This window comes from Platichthys flesus, chromosome 23, assembly GCF_949316205.1.
Source record: "Platichthys flesus chromosome 23, fPlaFle2.1, whole genome shotgun sequence".
NCBI classification, from domain to species: Eukaryota; Metazoa; Chordata; class Actinopteri; order Pleuronectiformes; family Pleuronectidae; genus Platichthys; species Platichthys flesus.
In genome coordinates this window covers 11,515,008-11,534,571 of record NC_084967.1, presented here as the reverse complement: position 1 = coordinate 11,534,571, position 19,564 = coordinate 11,515,008, and the positions used below count along the sequence as shown (strand labels likewise).

General features: G+C 43.3%; 1 protein-coding gene across 1 annotated transcript in view; it reads left to right on the top strand.

The window, feature by feature from the left end:
* Positions 1–2,713: 2,713 nt before the first annotated feature.
* Positions 2,714–19,564, top strand: part of plxna4 (plexin A4) — a 185,935-nt gene continuing 169,084 nt past the window's right edge. The window contains 2 exon segments of the mRNA XM_062383138.1: positions 2,714–4,037; positions 16,407–16,589. Of these exon segments, the coding sequence (XP_062239122.1) occupies positions 2,793–4,037; positions 16,407–16,589 (1,428 nt within the window). The 5' untranslated portion in view covers positions 2,714–2,792.

Genomic DNA, 19,564 nt, shown 5'->3' with positions numbered 1-19,564 from the left:
GTGTGTGTGTGTGTGCGTGTGTGTGTGTGCGTCTTATGTATAAATCCACAGAACCATAGCAAGCTTTAATTAATGGCGCTTGATGATCAGCGGGCAAAGACAAACGGCAACTAAACGAGCTGGCCCCCCCGTCAGGGAGGATAATTGCATTTCACCAACACATTCATGTGGCAGACACGCTGCCATCGCAGGGTGTTTCTTATGAGGATGTTTTTCACGGTTTCAGTGTTTCATGTTTGCAAAACTCTCATTTATTTCTCGAGGGAGACTTCTGAGGGCCTTTCTCTTCTTGTGTTATTTGTTTTGTTTTTGGACGTCAGCCATGTGCGTGCGTTCGTCATATTCATGAGAATAAAGGTCGATGTGAAGGTGATGGAACAGACTCTCCCTGTGTCTCTCTCCGTGTCTCACACCTTCCTTCTTTCTCTTACTCTCATTTCATCTGACCTCCTTCCTCTCTGTCTCTTTTGCTATGAATAATACCCGCTGAATAAAGTTGTCTGGGAGTTTCAGAGGAACACTTTGTTAAGGGCTGCTCCTCCCGCTAGTTAAGTGAGAGGTGGGAGCTCCACTGCTGTTCCCTGTGTGAGATTAATATGCAGTTCCGCTTTTTATTTTTAGAGGAACATTATGGGCTCACTGCCCTGTCATTATTACTCAGGTAGCAGCAGCAGTTCTTTCTCTAAATGAGTCTCTCTCTCTCTGCCTCACAGCCTCTGTCTCTCTCTCTTTAGTGGCTGGACACAGAAACATCATTCACCATGGAAAACATACAATATTTGACATGACTCTCATATTGCAACACAAATTTGGTGGTTTTTGTTACTCTTTTGATTTTGTGTGTCACTGAATTCATATTTATTGCTTTATTTCCCTATATCCCCCTGAAATCTATGGTAAAAACTGCTGTTTGCTGTTTTACAAACTTGAATAAAACACACACATCTGAGCACATGTCACCTCGTCTATCTCCACATCATTTTTTTTCTTATCCTTCCCATCATCCTCTCTGGTCCTCTTATCATGTGCAGAGAGGCTCTGTTCTTACAGGAGATTGGGGGGGTGGGGATTGGTAAGATTGCAGCGAGGTTGAGTTTGACATCCCCTGCACTTGTGATTGCTCGGTTATGAACCTGAGATGAGATCGGCGGCAGGATAAAATCAGGTTGTGCCACCTCTCAAGGCAGCAAGCATCCGTAGTGATCACTGTAAAAACAACTTATTTCTTATAGTCTGCGGAATTAAAATGGTGATTCTCCGACAAAGTACATTTTGACTTTCAAATGTTTCCAGGCTTTACATGAAATATGTAAGAAGTGCTTTACGGACAGAAGCAAATATACACCGTCACATTGTTCAATAAAACTGTCTGATTTGCTGATGGAACTTTGCCTTAAGTGTTACAGGCGCTCACATAGCTTAGACTGTTTTTCTTTTCTTTCAATATCTGACAAAACAACAGACAGTTGAATTGAATTGAAAAGAGAAGATTATCACCTATTTTACTCACTGCTAGATTATAAGCACAATGCACAAATCACATTTTCCATGTTTAAACCTTAATCACAGTTGAAAAACTTTTACATTTTTTTTAATATCTGAAGTTTAAATGTCTTTTATAATTAGTACATAAAGGACACATTGACATTTGTAAGGATTAGCATTATCTCTGGCATTTTCCTACATCAAATAATACATCTACATGGTAGTAAATATGAATTGGATTAGTGTTGCAGGTCAAAACTAATACCTGGATACTACGCAGCTGAACACTACTCCTTGTTATACCCAGCTTGCCACTGGAGAAGCCTAATGAGCAGGGGCCACAGAAACACACACACACACACACACACACATTGGAACACCTTGTTTACAATAAATGCTGTCATTTCTTTATGACAATCTGTGTTTTTTTATACTCTGTGCCAGGCTTTGAAATGGTCACCCTAATGCCTGCAACATACCTATTAAAATACCATGGATTTAAGTCTATGTTTTGTGTGTTTGTGTTTGCACCTGGCTGTTATGGCTGTGTGTGCATTGTTGAGACTTTGCAAATGACCTGAGGACTACAGGGAAATGCAATTCTGCGAGCGCTTGCACTTTCTCCCTAATTGTTCCTCTTCTGCCTACGAACCTCCTACTTTGTGAGCGTGTCTGTGTGCGTATCTTTAAAGAGAGAAAGGTCCTTTTCTCTCTGCAAGCATTGTCAGCAGGTGAGCGGCCCTATTGGGAGAAAAGAGAGAAATCGCCAAAGCATGCAAATTGCTACTCCAAGGGGAGAATCAATTAGGTGCATAGTAGCTGGAGCAGAAAGGCAAGAAGGGGCGGAGAGGGGCAGGGGTTCATGCAGAGAGATGGTGCAGGGCCAGTCTGATCACCTCCACTGAGACAATGCATCACCCCTCCTCTTCTGTCACCTTCCTCAGCCTGTGCACGGTGCTTTAGCCTCATTCCTCTTCGGTCTAGCCTATTTCATCTCCAATTATAGATTGTGCTAGAGTCTCAAGTGAGCCGCCAATTCACCTGTAATCCTCATTATTCTTTCAAATGAAGCTCTGCTCTAACCTCTGTGAGATAGCGTTGGAACAAAGATCATGTATGGCTTTGTATGCGATATGTATGTTTGTGAATACTATGTGACCGTTATGTCAATTTTGACACATGTGTTTGTTTCTTCCCTCCTCAGGCACATGATGCCCTCCATCTCAAGAGAGGTTTGATCCTGATTGGCTACAGTACTGGTCTGTGCCTCCTTCCCTCTCCTCACCGCTCCCACCGTCAGCAGAGCCATGACATCCCTCACCAGGACATGGGCCTGCTTTTTTGTATGCTGCATCCTGTCTAGTCTGACACTTCCTGTGACATCTCAAACAGTGGTGCAAGCCCCGCAGGCTCACAGCGCAGGCTCCCAGGTGATCACAGTGTCCCTTCAGGAGGACGAGTATTCATCCTTCCACGCAGAGAACCCGGAGTGGAAATTCAACCATCTGGCGGTGGACTATCGCAATGGCAATGTTTATTTGGGTGCCGTCAATCGCATTTATAAACTGTCCCCTGACCTGGATGTCCAGGTGTCCCACGAGACTGGCCCAGATGAAGACAACCGCAATTGCTACCCACCGCGAATCGTCCAGCCATGCAGTGAGCCACTGTCACTCACCAACAATGTCAACAAAATGCTTCTAATGGACTACCGGGAGAACCGGCTGCTGGCATGTGGCAGCCTCTACCAGGGCATCTGCAAACTCCTCCGTTTAGATGACCTCTTCAAACTAGGGGAGCCCTTCCACAAGAAGGAGCACTATCTCTCTGGTACCAATGAGAGCGGCTCAGTGTTTGGTGTCATCGTTTCATATGGCAATGCCTCTCCGGACATGCTGTTTATAGCCACAGCAGTGGACGGCAAGCCAGAGTACTTCCCCACCATTTCTAGCCGCAAGTTGGCCACGAACTCCGAGGCGGACGGGATGTTTGCATATGTTTTCCATGATGAGTTTGTGGCCTCTATGATCAAGATCCCTTCAGACACCTTCACCGTCATCCCAGACTTTGACATATACTACATTTATGGCTTTGCCAGTGGAAACTTTGTCTACTTTCTGACTCTGCAGCCTGAAATGGAGGGTGGGCCTACTACCGGATCCTCCTCTACAGGCCGGGAGCAGGTCTACACTTCCAAGATAGTCCGCCTTTGTAAGGCCGACACCGCCTTCAACTCCTATGTGGAAGTGCCTATCGGATGCATCAGTGGCAACGTGGAGTACCGATTACTCGAGGCGGCCTACCTATCCAAAGCTGGTGCTACTCTGGCACGCTCGCTAGACGTGGCACCAGATGACGATGTGTTATACGCCGTCTTCTCAAAGGGCCAGAAGAGACGTCCTCGTCAGGCCTCCCAGGACTCAGCACTGTGTGTTTTCTCACTGCGGAAGATAAACGAGAAAATCAAGGAGAGGCTGCAGTCCTGCTACAAGGGTGAGGGCACGCTGGACCTGGCTTGGCTCAAAGTCAAAGATGTCCCCTGCGGCAGTGCGGTGAGTAACACTATCATGCACACACACACCTTTTGTGAGTTTTCAAGCACTCAAATTCAATAATGAGAACACTGGGGCATTGAAAACCACTATTTACAGATATTAAAAAGGGAAACGCTCCGGATGTTGCTATAGGTACTTTAATTACAACTACTACTACAAATACCCAGAACAGCAGGTGTCGAGCATTTCTGCTAAAAGCAGAGCGGGACAAAAACCCTCATTAAGGAAGTTAATTCTAGGAGGGAATTATATTGTTCAATAATTTGTAATTTGAAGGACGTTCCAAGTGAGCATCTCTGGAGGAAAATCCGAAGTGAAGGCTTAACCCCATGTTACTATAATGAGCTTGGCTGCACTGCGGGAGGCCTTTGTGATCACTGCTCTTGGGTGGGTTTCCGCTCCATCCCATAATGATGGGATGTTAACCATCCACTGCCTCTTTTAATCCACTCACCCTTTAAACAATGCAGCCGAATGCTCAGCCAAATTACCATAACTCCGTTCTCCATAACAGCATTACGAATTCAGTGATTCAGTTCATTTGATTTCTCACTTTATGCACATAAAAAAACAAGGTTAAATTGGGTGGTGCGTGTTTACACCACATCACAAGCACCCATAGCTGTTCCAGGCATGTTTTTCTTTTTTTCTTGATCTCATACTACGTCATTAATAAAAGCTTCCAACCTCAAGAAGTAGAAAATTACCCAGATCAGGATGAATTGGAGGCTTTCAGGTTGTTTCACATGGCAGGCGTGGTTAATAAATCATGTCTTCAAATTGCTTATATTGAGGTCAAAGAGGTGTAGATAATAGGATGGAATAGAATGTCACTGAAGAGGTCTATTGTTGCATTTGGATGGTTTTAGTACATTTATTATTAGTTTTTTTACTTAATGTTATATACTGTACATATATATACTACATGTAAACTGTATGTACAGTAACTGTACTAAAGCTTCAAATATATTTCATTCAACCGTGATACGATTTGTAGCATTGGAGAATCACAGTTAAAAATACTATACCGAGGTAAATAATGAAATCTCTCAGTCCAGTGGTCCACATGAGCTTTCATACAGCCACATGCACTCCTAACAAGATGATAAGTCCGTCATGGTCACATATCAGAAACATCAATTTGATCTTCTCAGTGCCTAGTCCATATTTCTCTGACCTTAGCCACGCACTCTCAAGACACCGTGGAATCACTGTGTTTATCTGTTAATTCATCTCTGGCACCGTACACGTGCCGCGGCGCCTTTGTCTGCTGCTCGAGGGCCTGATAAATCATGCCTGGGGTGGACCTGTCAGCGGGGCGAGGAAGTGTGAGGGAGCACGCAGGGGTTAGTGCTGAGGAATGATGCCATTTCAGCACGAGCCACAGTGTCACCAGCACCAGCCCCACCGCATAAATTAGAACCTGCTGAACAAGTGACGGAGGACTCTGCAGGAGATAGATGTAGTGCTGACCCTCACACACACACACACACATGGCATTACACTTATAACTACTGAAGAGATGGAGGGCAGGTTTGGGATAACGTAGAATAATGTTAATAAATAAACTTCTTACAAGTGCACTTATGGAATTATTTATGAAAATGCAGATCACAGGCTACTTTAGAATGGAGTCGATGCTCAAGCCATAAAAACATGGACACACAACACAGTGATAAATCAGCAGGTGAAGCCCTATTGCTTTAGCATTAGTAAATTAAGATGTAAATTCACGCTGTATATATATTTCCTGAAAGTTTTTTCACAGTAAAAACATGTTAAATCTAAAGTGAAAGTGTTGTGAGGAAATGTAGCAGTGTGGTAAGTCGTCTCTGTAATATCTCATGTTTGGTGTCTCTGATAAATTCCTTTTCTATTCTAAATGATGCATGACCGGGATGCCTCTGATATAAACAGTTTAAAACTCATCGCTCACATCTTCTCCACGCTGCGATTCCCTCGGATGTACAGTAGCGTGCCGTCAGACGGATAATCTCGAACACACCAAGCAAGGTTACTCTGGGAATTGCAGAAGGCAAACTGCTTTTTAGGATCCTGTACTCACAGGAGACTCTAATTGTGGAGTCACACAGCCACATAAATATCAAATAAGGATCTGACTCGCCGTCTCACAGCTGTGGGACATCTCTCACAGAAGCTCACATGGGCTTCTTCTTTTTTTCCTGAGGATACAAATATTTTTTTATTAAATGTGAAATCTAGACTGATGAAGACTGCTTGCAAACCTATAGAGTTTAAATTGTGTACATTGGCAGTTGACTTTTTAGATGCATTTATATTTTATTTAATCGTTAAATAATAACTGAAGATGTATCAAAAGCGACTATATAAAAAGACTTGTGCGGTGAAAAGTTCTATTTAACCACTGAGTTTTTTCTTATTTCTTAAAGGACTCTAGCCTGTATAGTTTCAACTCAATTGCTTATAATCTTATTTGATATAATTTGCAGTATTCAGTGTCAAAAAAATAATATGACAAATATCTGTCTTTGTAGTCATCAGAACAGTCTCGATGTTCTATTAAAAATAGTTTTTTTCCCGAAATTATAGCAAAAAAAAGATGTGAACAAAATATATATTTATTTAATGTCTGGTTTAAATGTCATTCTGGCTGTTACTATAGAGGGGACACAGATGAGAGGGGGCCTTGTATTAGGGCTGCGCCCCTTTATCTCGCCCTCTTTCTCGCTCTCTGTCTTCCCTGTTTCTCGCTTTCTCTTACACTCCTCTTCTTTTTTTTTCTTTTTTTTTCCAGACTCTTTCAAACGCTCTCGTATTGCGATCATGATGTGTTTTTCCTCCAATTAGGGAGAGGATGAACATCTTCCAGGCTCATTAGGGTAGCCTGGCTGTACGGACCACCACACACACACACACACACACACAAACACACACTCACACACTCACACACTCACACAAAGACACACATGTTTTTGATATGGATGAAACACTTTAAGACTGAATGTAGATTCTACACGTTGTATAGGCACACTCTCTGCTAGGGGAGATGGATGTTGGACGATGGATCAGTATAGAAGCTACTTTTTTGATAGTAACAATGTTCCCATCACATTCTATCCAATTTTGTATTTTAATAACATAAAACAAATTATCTGGTTACATACTTTTTGTTTTTATGGTGGACAAATTAGGAAATGATGTGAATAATATTCCGTAATTCACTAATTTGACTTATTTGTAATACAAGGTGTGTCCCATATAGTAAATGATCTCTTCAGCTGCTTTTCCTATAATTTGATTCATGAACATTATATATTAGGTTTCATTCAAGGTATTTTGGGGAAAAAGAGAGATAATCAAATAACCCCCGTATGTGAGAATATGTGCGAGGACACATTTGCAGGACCTGGGTGGTAACATCAGCTCTTAATCCTGACACCTACAACCTTGTTGCTTTACACCATCTTTAAGAGGCTTTCAGTGGGAGTGGGAGAGCTGCAAGGACGGAGAAGTTGAGAGGGAGAAAAGGGAACCGGCAGAGAGTGGCATGATGGGTAAGAGAACAGCACTAGAGAGGAGAGATGGGAAGTGAGAGAGAGTACGAGGGAGACGCTCCCCCCCCCCCCCCCCCCGAATGGCCATGCTTGGCTGAGCCACATAATGCATGCTCAACAGTATAAGTCTGCAAAGGGCCTGCATCCATAGATCATTGTGAAGTGGCATGTGACCTATAAAAAAAAAAAAAAAATACTCTGCCTTTTCCCTCCATGTTCACTGTGTCAGCAGAAAAAAAACACAACAACAAAACAGCGGGATCGCAATAAATTCTCCCTGCTCTCTTCTCTCTCATCCTTGAGTCGATGCACTCTGCCCACGCCGCTCTTTTCTTTTTTCTGTCCTTCTCTTCATGTCGTTATAAAACTCTCTCCCTCATATTATTCTTATTCCCCATCCGTCGGTCTGTCCTCCTCTCCCCTTTATCTCCACTGCTTCCCATAAGCACAGTGTTAAGTGCGCCTCCCCTGCCTAGCATCGTGTTAGAATTACAAGGTCGCCTGTAAGTCCCTGACGGGCCACGACCGTCCTCTCATCCTTTCTGCTAATGATCATTAATTACATGTCATTAACTAACATGCCACGGGCTCTTCTTCCGCATTTGTCATGTGCTATCGACTTCTCGTTCTGAATTCACTCCAATTAATTTGATTATTCTACTCGGCCGCTGCTGTTTCTTGTAGTCTTCTTCTTGATCTCTTGATCACACATGCTCATCCCTCCCTTGTTTCATCATTCACTTGAAAGGAACTCTTCCAATATGGCGTCCTCCGTCTCGCCGCTGTGCTCGTCTTTCCTGTAGTATTGGCTCTTTTCTCTGTTCATATTGTGTTCGACCATCCGTCTCACAGTGTTGTCTCCCGCACTGACCGTCCTCCCGTCCGTCCTCCTGATTGCCGAGCTTAATCAGTGGCTGGTTGCCGCTGCTGATGAGTCAGTCTGGGCCACATCCTCAGGAAGAGAGAGGCTGGTGGATTCATTAAGAACATCCAGCCTTCCCCCCCCCTCCCCATCCCTCCTCCTCCTCCTCCCAATTCACCCCACTCCATCCACATATCCGCTATCCAGCTTGCTGGCTGGCTCACTAATTAAATCTCCATACATGATACCACTTACTAAAGGTCAGAATCCATCACAATATCATTATTCTGTGATTAAACATGTCTCCCTCTTCCTTCAGCGTACTCCACTGGCTGGCTGATACCCTGCGCCTGAAACACGGACTGAATTGGCTGCTTTCATTTCTTTCCCCCTGTTGACGTTTGTCTTGTCACCGAGTAGCCCCAGTGATTTATTGGCTACACCGAATGTGTTGTGTTGTTTTGTTCCTGAAGTTTGTCATAGTCATACTTTTTGCTGCAACAAGTCGCCTGATACAACCCACAGGAGTATCTCCTGAGATAGAGCCCCCTTAGTGGCAGATGTACCAGACATTTAACAGGCTATTGGATTAGTCCCAGTTTGAGTTGATTTAGTCACAAAAAAAACAATTTAGTTGGGTTTATGGGAAAAAATATTGTGGGTTTAGGTAAGTGCTTCTTTAAGTTAAATAACTGTTGATGTCGTAGCTACAACAATAAGGTTGTGAAGCTGTCGTCGATAAAAGAAAAACGATTATCAGATTTATGCTCTTAGTGAACTTAATCCATAACTAATTGTTAATTATATCACAGGAGATCAATTGCAAAAAATACTCAATAGGTTTCCAGGGAACTTGGTGGATGGGTAGGACGTGGGCTAAGAAATAATCATTTAAAGTTTTCCTGCTGAATCCATAGAAGGGAATGAATCAGGGAATTTTTGATCAACTATTTTTAACATCGCAAGTTTCCGTTAAATTCCCAGAGAATAATTAATGGATCTTGATGAAAGAAATCTGGCCTACTGAGGAGACTGATATCAATAAGTCTAGTGCAGCTTGATCAAAGTTAAGGGGACTATTGGGCCTTGGTAATGGTTTGTGCCATCGTGTTGATAAGGTCTTTAATTGCTGTATTGAAGAAATCAGTTATGGAAGATCTTTTTCTTTCCTAAACATTACAATACACCATTGTAAGAATCAGTCTGTTGCAAGTAAAAGATCTTAATTCAAATCCTTATGAAAGTAAAAGAGCATACATTTTCGTTATGCAGATAATTGTCCCTTTGTGTCACATTATTTTAAAATTATTACAGTTCCGCCGACAGACGATTCTCCCGTCAAGATAATGAAATGCAATGCAACTCCACCGCGCAGACGGCTGCCTGAAATATAAGCTCCGAGTTGAATCAACACCTCTGTGACACGGCATCAACAAAATGAAAACGATAGTTGTTGCATCGCATCGCATTGCAGTAGCTGAAGCTAATAATGCCTAATAAACTGTCAACTACGCCGTTTGTTATACAAGCAGGCTTATTTTTTTCTCAGTTTATCTTTTCATTACTTGAATAAAAACAGTTTAAGGGGGAAAAAACTGGCTGGCAATGCAGAGTAATCCTTCCAGGATGAAATAATGAAAGATCTGCTGCCGGTACCCATGTGAAGTGGGTTGGCGAGGTATCTGACACATCTTTCTCTTTCTGATGCTGGATGTTTTTTTTTCTTTTCCTAGATTGATTTGTGAATTTACTATTTTCCCCTGCCTCTGCATCTTTTTATACTCCCGTCCCGCGTCTGACATTCTCCTAGCTTCTCTCTCCTGGCTCTGCTCCAGTGATGTCTCGGTTTTTCCCCCCAGAAATCCTCATGGTGTTTTGTTAGTTCCTGATTTGATTGTTTCCTCTAACAGGCGTTCATTATCTGCTGTAGCTGCTGAGCTAACAGGCAGGTGCGAACATCTGCAAATATGAATTTACAAAACATCACAGGATTGACAAACTTTGTTTTAATGTCAATCCTCACTAGGGGTGGAAATAACAGGATAACAAAATGCGACACATGGTAACGATACAGTATATTGCATTTACTAGATTTGTTTAATATGAATATGCATTAACACATTCTATCATTACCCACTTTTCAAAGTCGATGGTCAATCTTTCCTCAGTCCTAATCATTGTGAATGTTTTTTGGATACACTCCCCAGGGTGCCACACAAAGTGGCAGTTAAATACAGGCCTACACGGTGACAGCACTTGTTCTACATGTCGACCCTCTTGCATTCAAACTGAATTCCGATCGCGATACAGTTAGAGTGCCTCAAAAGAATGCTAAGTGTTTTGGATTGCCCTGCAGATGCGTTAGCAAAATGTCAAAGAGCAGTGAACCTCAGCCATCGGAAAGAGGTTCACGGCGACTCCTGCTCTTACCAAGACAAGGAGGTGCACACCTGAGCCCAAGAGGGATTGTCTTTTCAGTTTATCCAGATATCTCCACACTCCTTTACCTCAGGAAATATTCTTTTTGTGACAAGTGCCACTCTTTTGGGTCGACACACTGAATGCACCCATTCATTGTTATGCCCCATTGACTTGTCCAATCTCTGGACGCACTAAAAGCTCCATACTAAAATAGTTCTACGCGTGCTCTAGGTGATATATCTACACACATGCAGTCAGAAGTCATTGTGCACTTGTACGAATATTTGACCAGCCGGGCTTTGATGCCGAGGCTTCTCTCTTCCTCTGGTATTCAGTTGCTATCTCGCACATTCTCTTTCTGCCCGAAACACAAGGGAGGGAAATGGAAAAATCATCTATGGAGACAGGACACAACAACTAGAGGCTGTGATGAGATGCTGTTAGACGGCAATAACAAAAGAGGAAACCACATAAAGAGGAGTGCAGACAGGGTTGGCAGCGTATTTTTAGTGAAGTGGGAGTTTGAATTGTGTTTTTGTACATCTCACCGTGTGTGTGTGATGTTGTGTTCACACTCGTTGTTAGTGTGATGGAAGGCACTGTGGGTCACTAGTCAGACAGACTATGTCATAGCACCATGGAAACAAAACACACACACACATGCTTGCAATTTCAGACACACAAGCATGTGGAGGCTAGAGCTTGATTTAAACTTGCAGACTCAAAGGTTCAGCTTTCCACTGGTGTAAGCAGATCATGTCCCAGACAAAGAGAAGTCATTGTCGGTTAACATAGCTGACCCCAACAGGGTTTCACACAAATCACTATAATACAAATTTGAAATAAAGTTACAAGAGGAGAGTAATTTTAGTCAGTCTTTCAAAATCCATCAACCATTTATTTGCCAACGCATGGCATGCATGCAGGAAATATGTCAATATGACGTAACAACAACGTCCGGACAATGACACCATATGATGTCATGATGCATTAACTTCTGCAACCACTCTACAGTTATATAGATTAAACAATCATTCCTCGTCATATGGTTAACATAAAATCACTATGACGTCATCATGAAATACATTGTATATGGGTATAAACAGCGGGGGTGCAGGGTTCATCTTCCTCCTGATACTTTTCATTCGCTTTTTAAATCTTTGGAGATAAACACTTAAAAATCTAAACCAGTTTTCATTCAAATGGTCTAATTCATCTATTTCCATGCACAAATATATCATTGAGTCAAATATTCAATGAATATGAAATTCAGCACCAAATCCATGCAGCATAAAGCCTATGATTCCAGCTTATGTACTTTAGATGCCTTGAGATCATTGACACGTTTTCCTGCATATCATAATATATAGCCACTAATCAATACCCTGTTAGCAGATGCTTTCCTTCAGTGTGACTTCTGCAGGACTCGCACAGTCAATGTTTTATTATAGGGAAATTGAATGTTGACATTATGTCTTTGAATGAACGTCGACAACCCACTTAGTCGTGACATAATTCTCAAGTGCTGCCAATCATCCTGGCAGCTCCGTCCTTTAGCACAGTGGGACTAGAGGAAAAATATTGAATGCCTAAGTGCTCATTAAAGAACGACCACAAGCATACATTTCCACCCATACAGTTTTTCTTTGTAAGGGAATATTTCCCATATAGTCATCAATAACTCCACAGTAAAATAAGCTCCGAGTTGTTAAAATAAAAGAAGTAAAGAAAGTGTTTGAAACTGGCACATGCAGCATATCACCGTAATAAAAGAGAATGGCTGGAAGTGGAGGAAAACTGACTCTTTGGATCCTCCCACGATTGAGCAGCGACATGAAGCGACATGTCTCGGTGGTTTAATGTGTATCATTAACTTTGTGAACTCGCAGCCAATGGTACAGGGCCTTCACAGCAGCGCGAGCCCCAGATTAGGCCGTACATCAGAGAGCGTCGGAGAGCTGATCTCTTTCACTCCCCTCTAATCGCGTCGAGCAACTCTTCTCTCTTCCACGCGCGCCCACTACACCCCTCTCTTTCTCTGCGCTGTGTATCGGCTGATCCCTCTGCACAGTCCAGAAAGAGAGCTCTCTTTGTGCCGGCGCTGGCAGGAGGACAGAAGCACAGAGATGGATATGGCTGAGAGTGACCTGATTCTGCCTCGCCGCCTGGCCTCTGTCCAAACACAGGGACTCGGCCTCCCTGTCCCTCTGTCTTTCGGGGAGTAGCCCCTCCGTTGCTGCGCAGTGGGACTGGAACCCTAAACCAGACCTGAGCAAGAACTGACCTTCTAGTTTGAAGGGTTCAAGATTTGCAACTTTGAATCAGACGTGTACAAGTTAAGGTATCAGTGGCAGTAATCATTTGTTTAACTCGTATGTCTGCAGTTCCCAGACATGGAGAAGTTTGTAGGCAGTGATTTTTTTACTTACTCTTAACTTTCAGGGTTTCTGGGGAAATACTACTACCACTGTTTCAGGATCAGTACAACAAATTCTAGAGGAAACACTGAATTCACTTTATAAATTAATTGAATAGTAATAAATGATTAATTATTAGTAATATTGTTGAATAGAAAATAAAGTGTGAGCCTGCGTTTTGCACTCAGAGTGTGGGTCACTGACACCTTTGACTGAACCTCTACATTTAGATATGTTTTTGAGCATATTTCAAATAAACATTAGACATGTTAAATACTGTAACTCTTAATTTGTGAGTGGTTAGTACCACTTGTAATATTAGAACCTTTTGAGTCCTATATTAATTTATAATATGCGTCTCTGCAGAAATCCAACACGTGCATTACGGGAGGGGGACTCCACCTAAAGACGGAGACAAATAGGAATTAAAAGGCATCCTCAAGGTCTTACAGGGCATTGGCCATCAGAAGTTCAGACAGAAGTAGTTGAGAGAGAAAGCAGTAAAGAATAGTTAAGACAAGGGGCAGAGAACAGGATGAAAGCAGTGACAGCCTTGTCTTATTGGTAGACAACGTCGGGGGGGCAACAGTGATATTATTTTGGATTCAGACTAGACACGTCTTCGGGCATCACAACCACAAATGTCATGTTACGGTGGCGCTGTAATGAAAATGTGTCTCCTCGCTGAAAGGACTGACGGATAGAAAGTATATTTCATTAGATTGCAGAATGCGGCACAGAGATGGCGGCTGTGATTGGCAACCGGCAGGAGACAAAAGATGGAAACACACACATGAAAAAGATTCTCGTCCACGTCTACACATCGACAGAAACTAGTATAATTACATTTTTCTTTTCTTTTAACGATGGAAATGCTAAAGCAATCATTCTTGGGGGAAGTGGCTTCACCTTTATTATCTTTTGAGGAAGCGTTTAATCACGTAGACCCCCAAATACTACAAACTGCTCCCTTTGCTTCTGATAAACCCTTTTAACCTTTCACCCCCGGGGACAATGAAGCTCCTTTACAACCGATAGCAACGCACAGGGGCTGTTTATCTTTGTCACCAAACGAGGAATATGAGGGATTGCACAGAAAAAGTGCTTTATTGCCTAAACCTGCAGTAACTGGACACTAGTGCAGATCAGTGGCGGCTTCGGGGAATTGTCTTGATTGTGAAGCATCGCCTTCGAGTGACCCCGGTCCAGCAGCGAGCCGCCAGATGACTTGCATGACTTAGAGAGTGTTTTTGGCAGTAGCTCATTCTGAAAAGGTCAAACAGGGAAACAACACGTATTTTAAACACACCAGTATTCACCTGTGTTTTTGCTTTTGCACCACAACCTTCCATTGTAATCTCTCCCCTCTCCTGAATCCATACGCTGTTGCTTTTCATCCTCACCTCACCCCTCGGACCATATGACATGATCAAATCTAAGTCATCTCTATCGATCATTCGCACCACTTCATATAACCCCCCCACCGTGTTATTGCCTGGAGGGCATTGTGGCCTGGACCAGCCACGTTCCATTTGTCTAATGAAAGCAGACCCCATATTTCCTCTGTGGCTCGGTCTGAGGCTTCTGATGATGATGGCCTTTAGTGAAAGGTTGTGAGGAGACACTTGCGAGATTGATTGATTGAGTCCAGGGGGTGCACTTCCAGGAAGGGAAAATAAGACATTTACTAAAAGACCCTCCGCCACCTCTGACAGCTCCGCTAAGCATCTGCATGTAAAAATCTAAAAAGGTTAGGTTATTGTTGGTTTTTAGCAAAATGAAACATCCCATAAATCCCTGTTCACCTTTTTCTTTATCACACTGCAGAAATTTCATTGTAAGGCCCAGGAAATTTACCAAAGGATTTACGTTTAATTTATTTTACTTTGCCGGACGGTTTCTTTGTAAAAATTCGTTATCTTTTTTTTTTGTCTTGTTTTATTCTGTGGTGGAATATATATATATATATATAAGCACTTTTTCAAATTTGGGGAGCTGTCATGTCGTCCATCTTAACGTGCAATCTGTGTATCTGATATGATAAATTACAATTCAATCTCGACAAAGCAACTTTCAAATCCATCCGTAACTCAATGCATCCATCACGTCATTACAGTAACATGTGGACACCATATCTCACATCTAGTGTTTCATCTAACTACTGCCAACGGATTCATTTTTTATTTTTCCACACATCACATTGCTCAGCTATTAATCAAGACGCGGCTGCTTCGGTCCAAAACTCAGTGTTTCAAATCCACCCATACACACAGAGTAATGACCAATCCCCAGCATTATTATTATTCTCTTATCAGAGCCCATAAGTCATTCTGCCCACAATGACTGGTATGAATGTCCCCCCCCCCCCCCCCCCCAGTCATCATAAAGCACATGCACGCAAAGCACAAAAACAGAAAGTCACGAAACATGAAAACACACTGGTCTGTAAATAATCACAAAATCCGAGCGGCGTGTCCTGGGAGCGAGCGTAACAGATGAACCTCCATCGGGTCCTCTGCTCCTCCTGAATCTGTTCTTTCATACTTCATTTATTTACCGTAGATGCATAGTCTTGATTGGCCTCAGAGCCATGTGACCACGTAGCACCTTTTTTGTTTATTTGTCTTCTTCCTCCACTCGGTTCACTTTGAATCATTTCACTGTGCATGTCTTGCGGCACTGCTGCTGCTGCAGTTGCTGTTGCGTCGGGTGGACGGTGGGGGATTGTGCCTGACAGAGCAGCCTCCGGCGTCAGTGCAGAGCTGGAGCCTGACTGCAGTCTTCTCACTTCTTACTCTCCCACTTGTTTCCGCATTGTGTTCCAGACGCACACACTGGTTCTCTCACTAATCTGTGTTCACCTCTGTCTTTATCAGCTCCTTGTGGACACACACTCAAACTAAGACAATATGATTTTTATTAATCCTGAGCTCCTGGGTTGTTTGTTCTGGAGTGGCATGATCTGTACTGCAGGACACCCCCAACCTTTCTCCCTGGGCTCATCTCAGTTTTCTACTCATTATCGTCCAAGCAGTGACTTTTACTTTAAATTTGGAATCCATTTATAAGCCTTGTATCCATGAGAAAAAACTGTGTCTAACTAATCCCTCTTCTTCTTTTGCACCTGCAGCTCTTGACCATAGACGATGACTTTTGCGGCCTCGACATGAACGCGCCGCTGGGCGTGTCCGAGATGGTGCGCGGCAAGCCCCTCTTCTCCGACGCCAACGACAAAATGTCCTCTGTCATCGCCTACGTCTACAAGAACCACTCGCTCGTCTTCGTGGGCACAAAAAGTGGCCGTGTCAAGAAGGTAAGGCCGGGGAAGAGCTGTAGCGGAGATTTGGTTTCTCTCTGTTGAACGTGCACCCAAGCCTGGGAATTGGGGACTGCTTCGGAGGAAGGATCATAGTAGTGAGGCAGATTGACTTTCAGGCAAATCAGCTGAGTTAGCTGTATTTGCAAGTGGAAGAGGTGTGTGTGCAGGAAAAAGAGGGAGAGTGAAAGGAGGAGGAGAGTGTGTGTATACGAGGAAGGAGGATCCGGAGAGCCCCTGAGGGGGGTTTTATTCCAAGAGACAAGCCTATCTGGTATCTCTCAACATCCTCCTCATCCACTGCACCATATATCACACATGCACCTCAGTGTGCAGCAGCATCAGGAGGATCTGCTGTACTTTTCCTTCACTCTGGACTTGTATAAAATCCAGAGCCCTGGGGGCAGAATGCAGCTCACATCAGCATGTTGCAGAACTTGCCAGACAGCACAGATCAGCATGTTGCCGAATCGATTCAACAAAGTTTCTTATCTGTTTCTCGAGGCAAATTGAAGGATCAGAATAGGAAGTAATACATCGTTTAAGCGATTTATGTAACTGCATTAAACATTGTATCAGAACACCAGGCCGCGAGTCACAGTTATTTGACATTTTTCTTTACTGACTCTGTGTCGAAAACTAGATTATTTTCACATTATTTGATATTAAAGGAAACGAAACTGGTCTGTGCTGGAAAATTGCGTTAGTTGTGATCAACTTCAGACCATAACTGTGAAAAACCCTAACCCCGATACAAAGTTCCCAGCAAAAAATAAGATTTGTCTTCTCAAAGTTAAACACCACTGGATAAGTTAGTTTTGTTGTGTTGTTGCTTCCACCTCACACTCCTCTCTCATGCCCCGGTGCCGCAGCCCCTTTCTGCGCTAACGGGATGATGCGCCGCTACAACAAGGTGTGATTGAAGTGTGGTAGCTCCTGTGCTTCTACCTTCCCTTTCGGACACACAAGCGCACAAACATCATACGGCCGTGACTGAGACCAATTTGCCGGGGGAGCCGGAGCATCACAGGCTCGGGGGAAACTAGCATTGCATGGAGAGGAGGACGGAGAGAAGGATGGAGGGACTGGGGGAAGCAGAGGAGACAGATCTCAGGCTTAATGGAAGAAAGACATGGAGAGTAATACAAAGAGGTTATTGGGTCTAGAGCAAGAAACAAATGTCGGCAGGTTTTATCTCCACCAGTGCACCCTGCTGTTTCTGCTTTACACATTTTTGCAGCAGATGCCCATCGCCACCGAGTCATTACAGCTGGTGTAATGTTGTCAATGAAGTCACAATTACACAACTTCCGCAGAATGCTTTTAACAAACACCAGATACTGGGAGAAAAATCATGTGGCGACAATTGGCCAAGGCCACGGGGAGAGAGGGGGGGGAAGAGGAAGAAAAAAGAAGAAAGACGAGAGAAAGATAGATTTAACTAGCTGACGTTAAGTTAGATAAATGTTTATTACCTGTAGATATTCCCTCCGACAGCTGGCGTGTGTTTTAGTATTGTTGGTTTTTGCTGATTACTGCCCCTGCCTGTGTTTGCTGTTGTTTTGAACAGTGTGTCTCTTTTTTAAGACGATAACCGACGCAGATGGTTCAAGCAGGGGAAATACTGCAATCATATTTAACGGCTATTGCTCGTCCCTGATGACGAGTGTGTTAGCAAGGGGGACTTTTTGTGGCTTTGACTTCTTTAAGTATAACAAGAGGTTCTGCCTGACCTATTGTTTTTGCTTCAGGATGTTAAAAACAAATTCTGTTCCTGGTTATCTTTCGTGCTTCTCCCCTTCCTTCTTTCCCCCCGGCCTCTCTCCAGACATCCCTCTCAAAAACCCACATTTTGGCACTCGAGACAATCTGCAGGGATTTGGCGTAGTTCTCGTTCAAGCTGGACGTAGCTGAAGATCCGATTTTGGACATGTGGTAGATTCAGGCACAGAAAAGCTCACGGACAAAAGGTGATCAATATCCCGTGTCAACACGGGCGTGCACAACTTGCACAAAGGCCCATTACTGCCCCATCCTCCCCTCCCATGTACATACTTCCCCTCCCCTGTCGTTAGCTGTATACCATTAGATGACATCACTGGCAATAAAAGACAACAACAAGACAATAAAAGGCCCGAGTTTCAGTCCACCTCCTTCATCAGTGACTTTATAACCCCTCAGCTAATGGATGTTGATTTATACACACTCCTCCATCTCACTTCTTCCAGCCATCAGCCCTCCTCCTCCTCCTCTTTCTCTTTCTCCTCCTCCTCCTTTCGCTCAGATCTTCTCTCACAGTCTCCTTCACCCCCCCCCGTGTTATTTATGATCCTGTGACTACCACACTGTCCTGAGTAAATATAGGCATAACAGTAAAAGAGAGCGGATGGACTTCAATGCCGTGATGTTTGGGTGAGCTCAATGTTTGTGTTTACAGGCTCACGTTTATGACATCATGAAGCTGAGTCGGACGGGAAGCGGAGTGAATTAAATTAAATTTGCTTGTGAAATAGCTTTATGGAATCGGAGTAAGAGTAAAGTTTCTCTGGTGGATCAGAGTAGAAATAGTTGTATGTAAGGGCCGTCATTAACATTATTTATTCTCTAACCCTTAAACTTAACTTTAAGTAACATAAATGTATATCCAACCCCAGCCCTTACCTTTAATTCAACCTAAACAGGAGATCAGACGCAGATGCATATTTCAGATGCTAAAAGAGAACCACATGGGTTTTAGGCCCCTTATTGTCTTGTAACGTCGGCCCATGAGGAAAAGATATGAGACAGGTTCTCCCCGGAGTCTAGACAGAGCTGGTGCTGGTGAAGCCATTCCTGTAAAAATCTGGAGATGATTGTGGTTGCGGGGGTTGTATTGTCATGTTGTTCTGGAAATAGAGCAGAAAATTCATTGCGAGGGCCGTGGGAAAGTAGAACTGAGTCTGGGAACTTAGGCTGGATCAGAAAGAAACAAC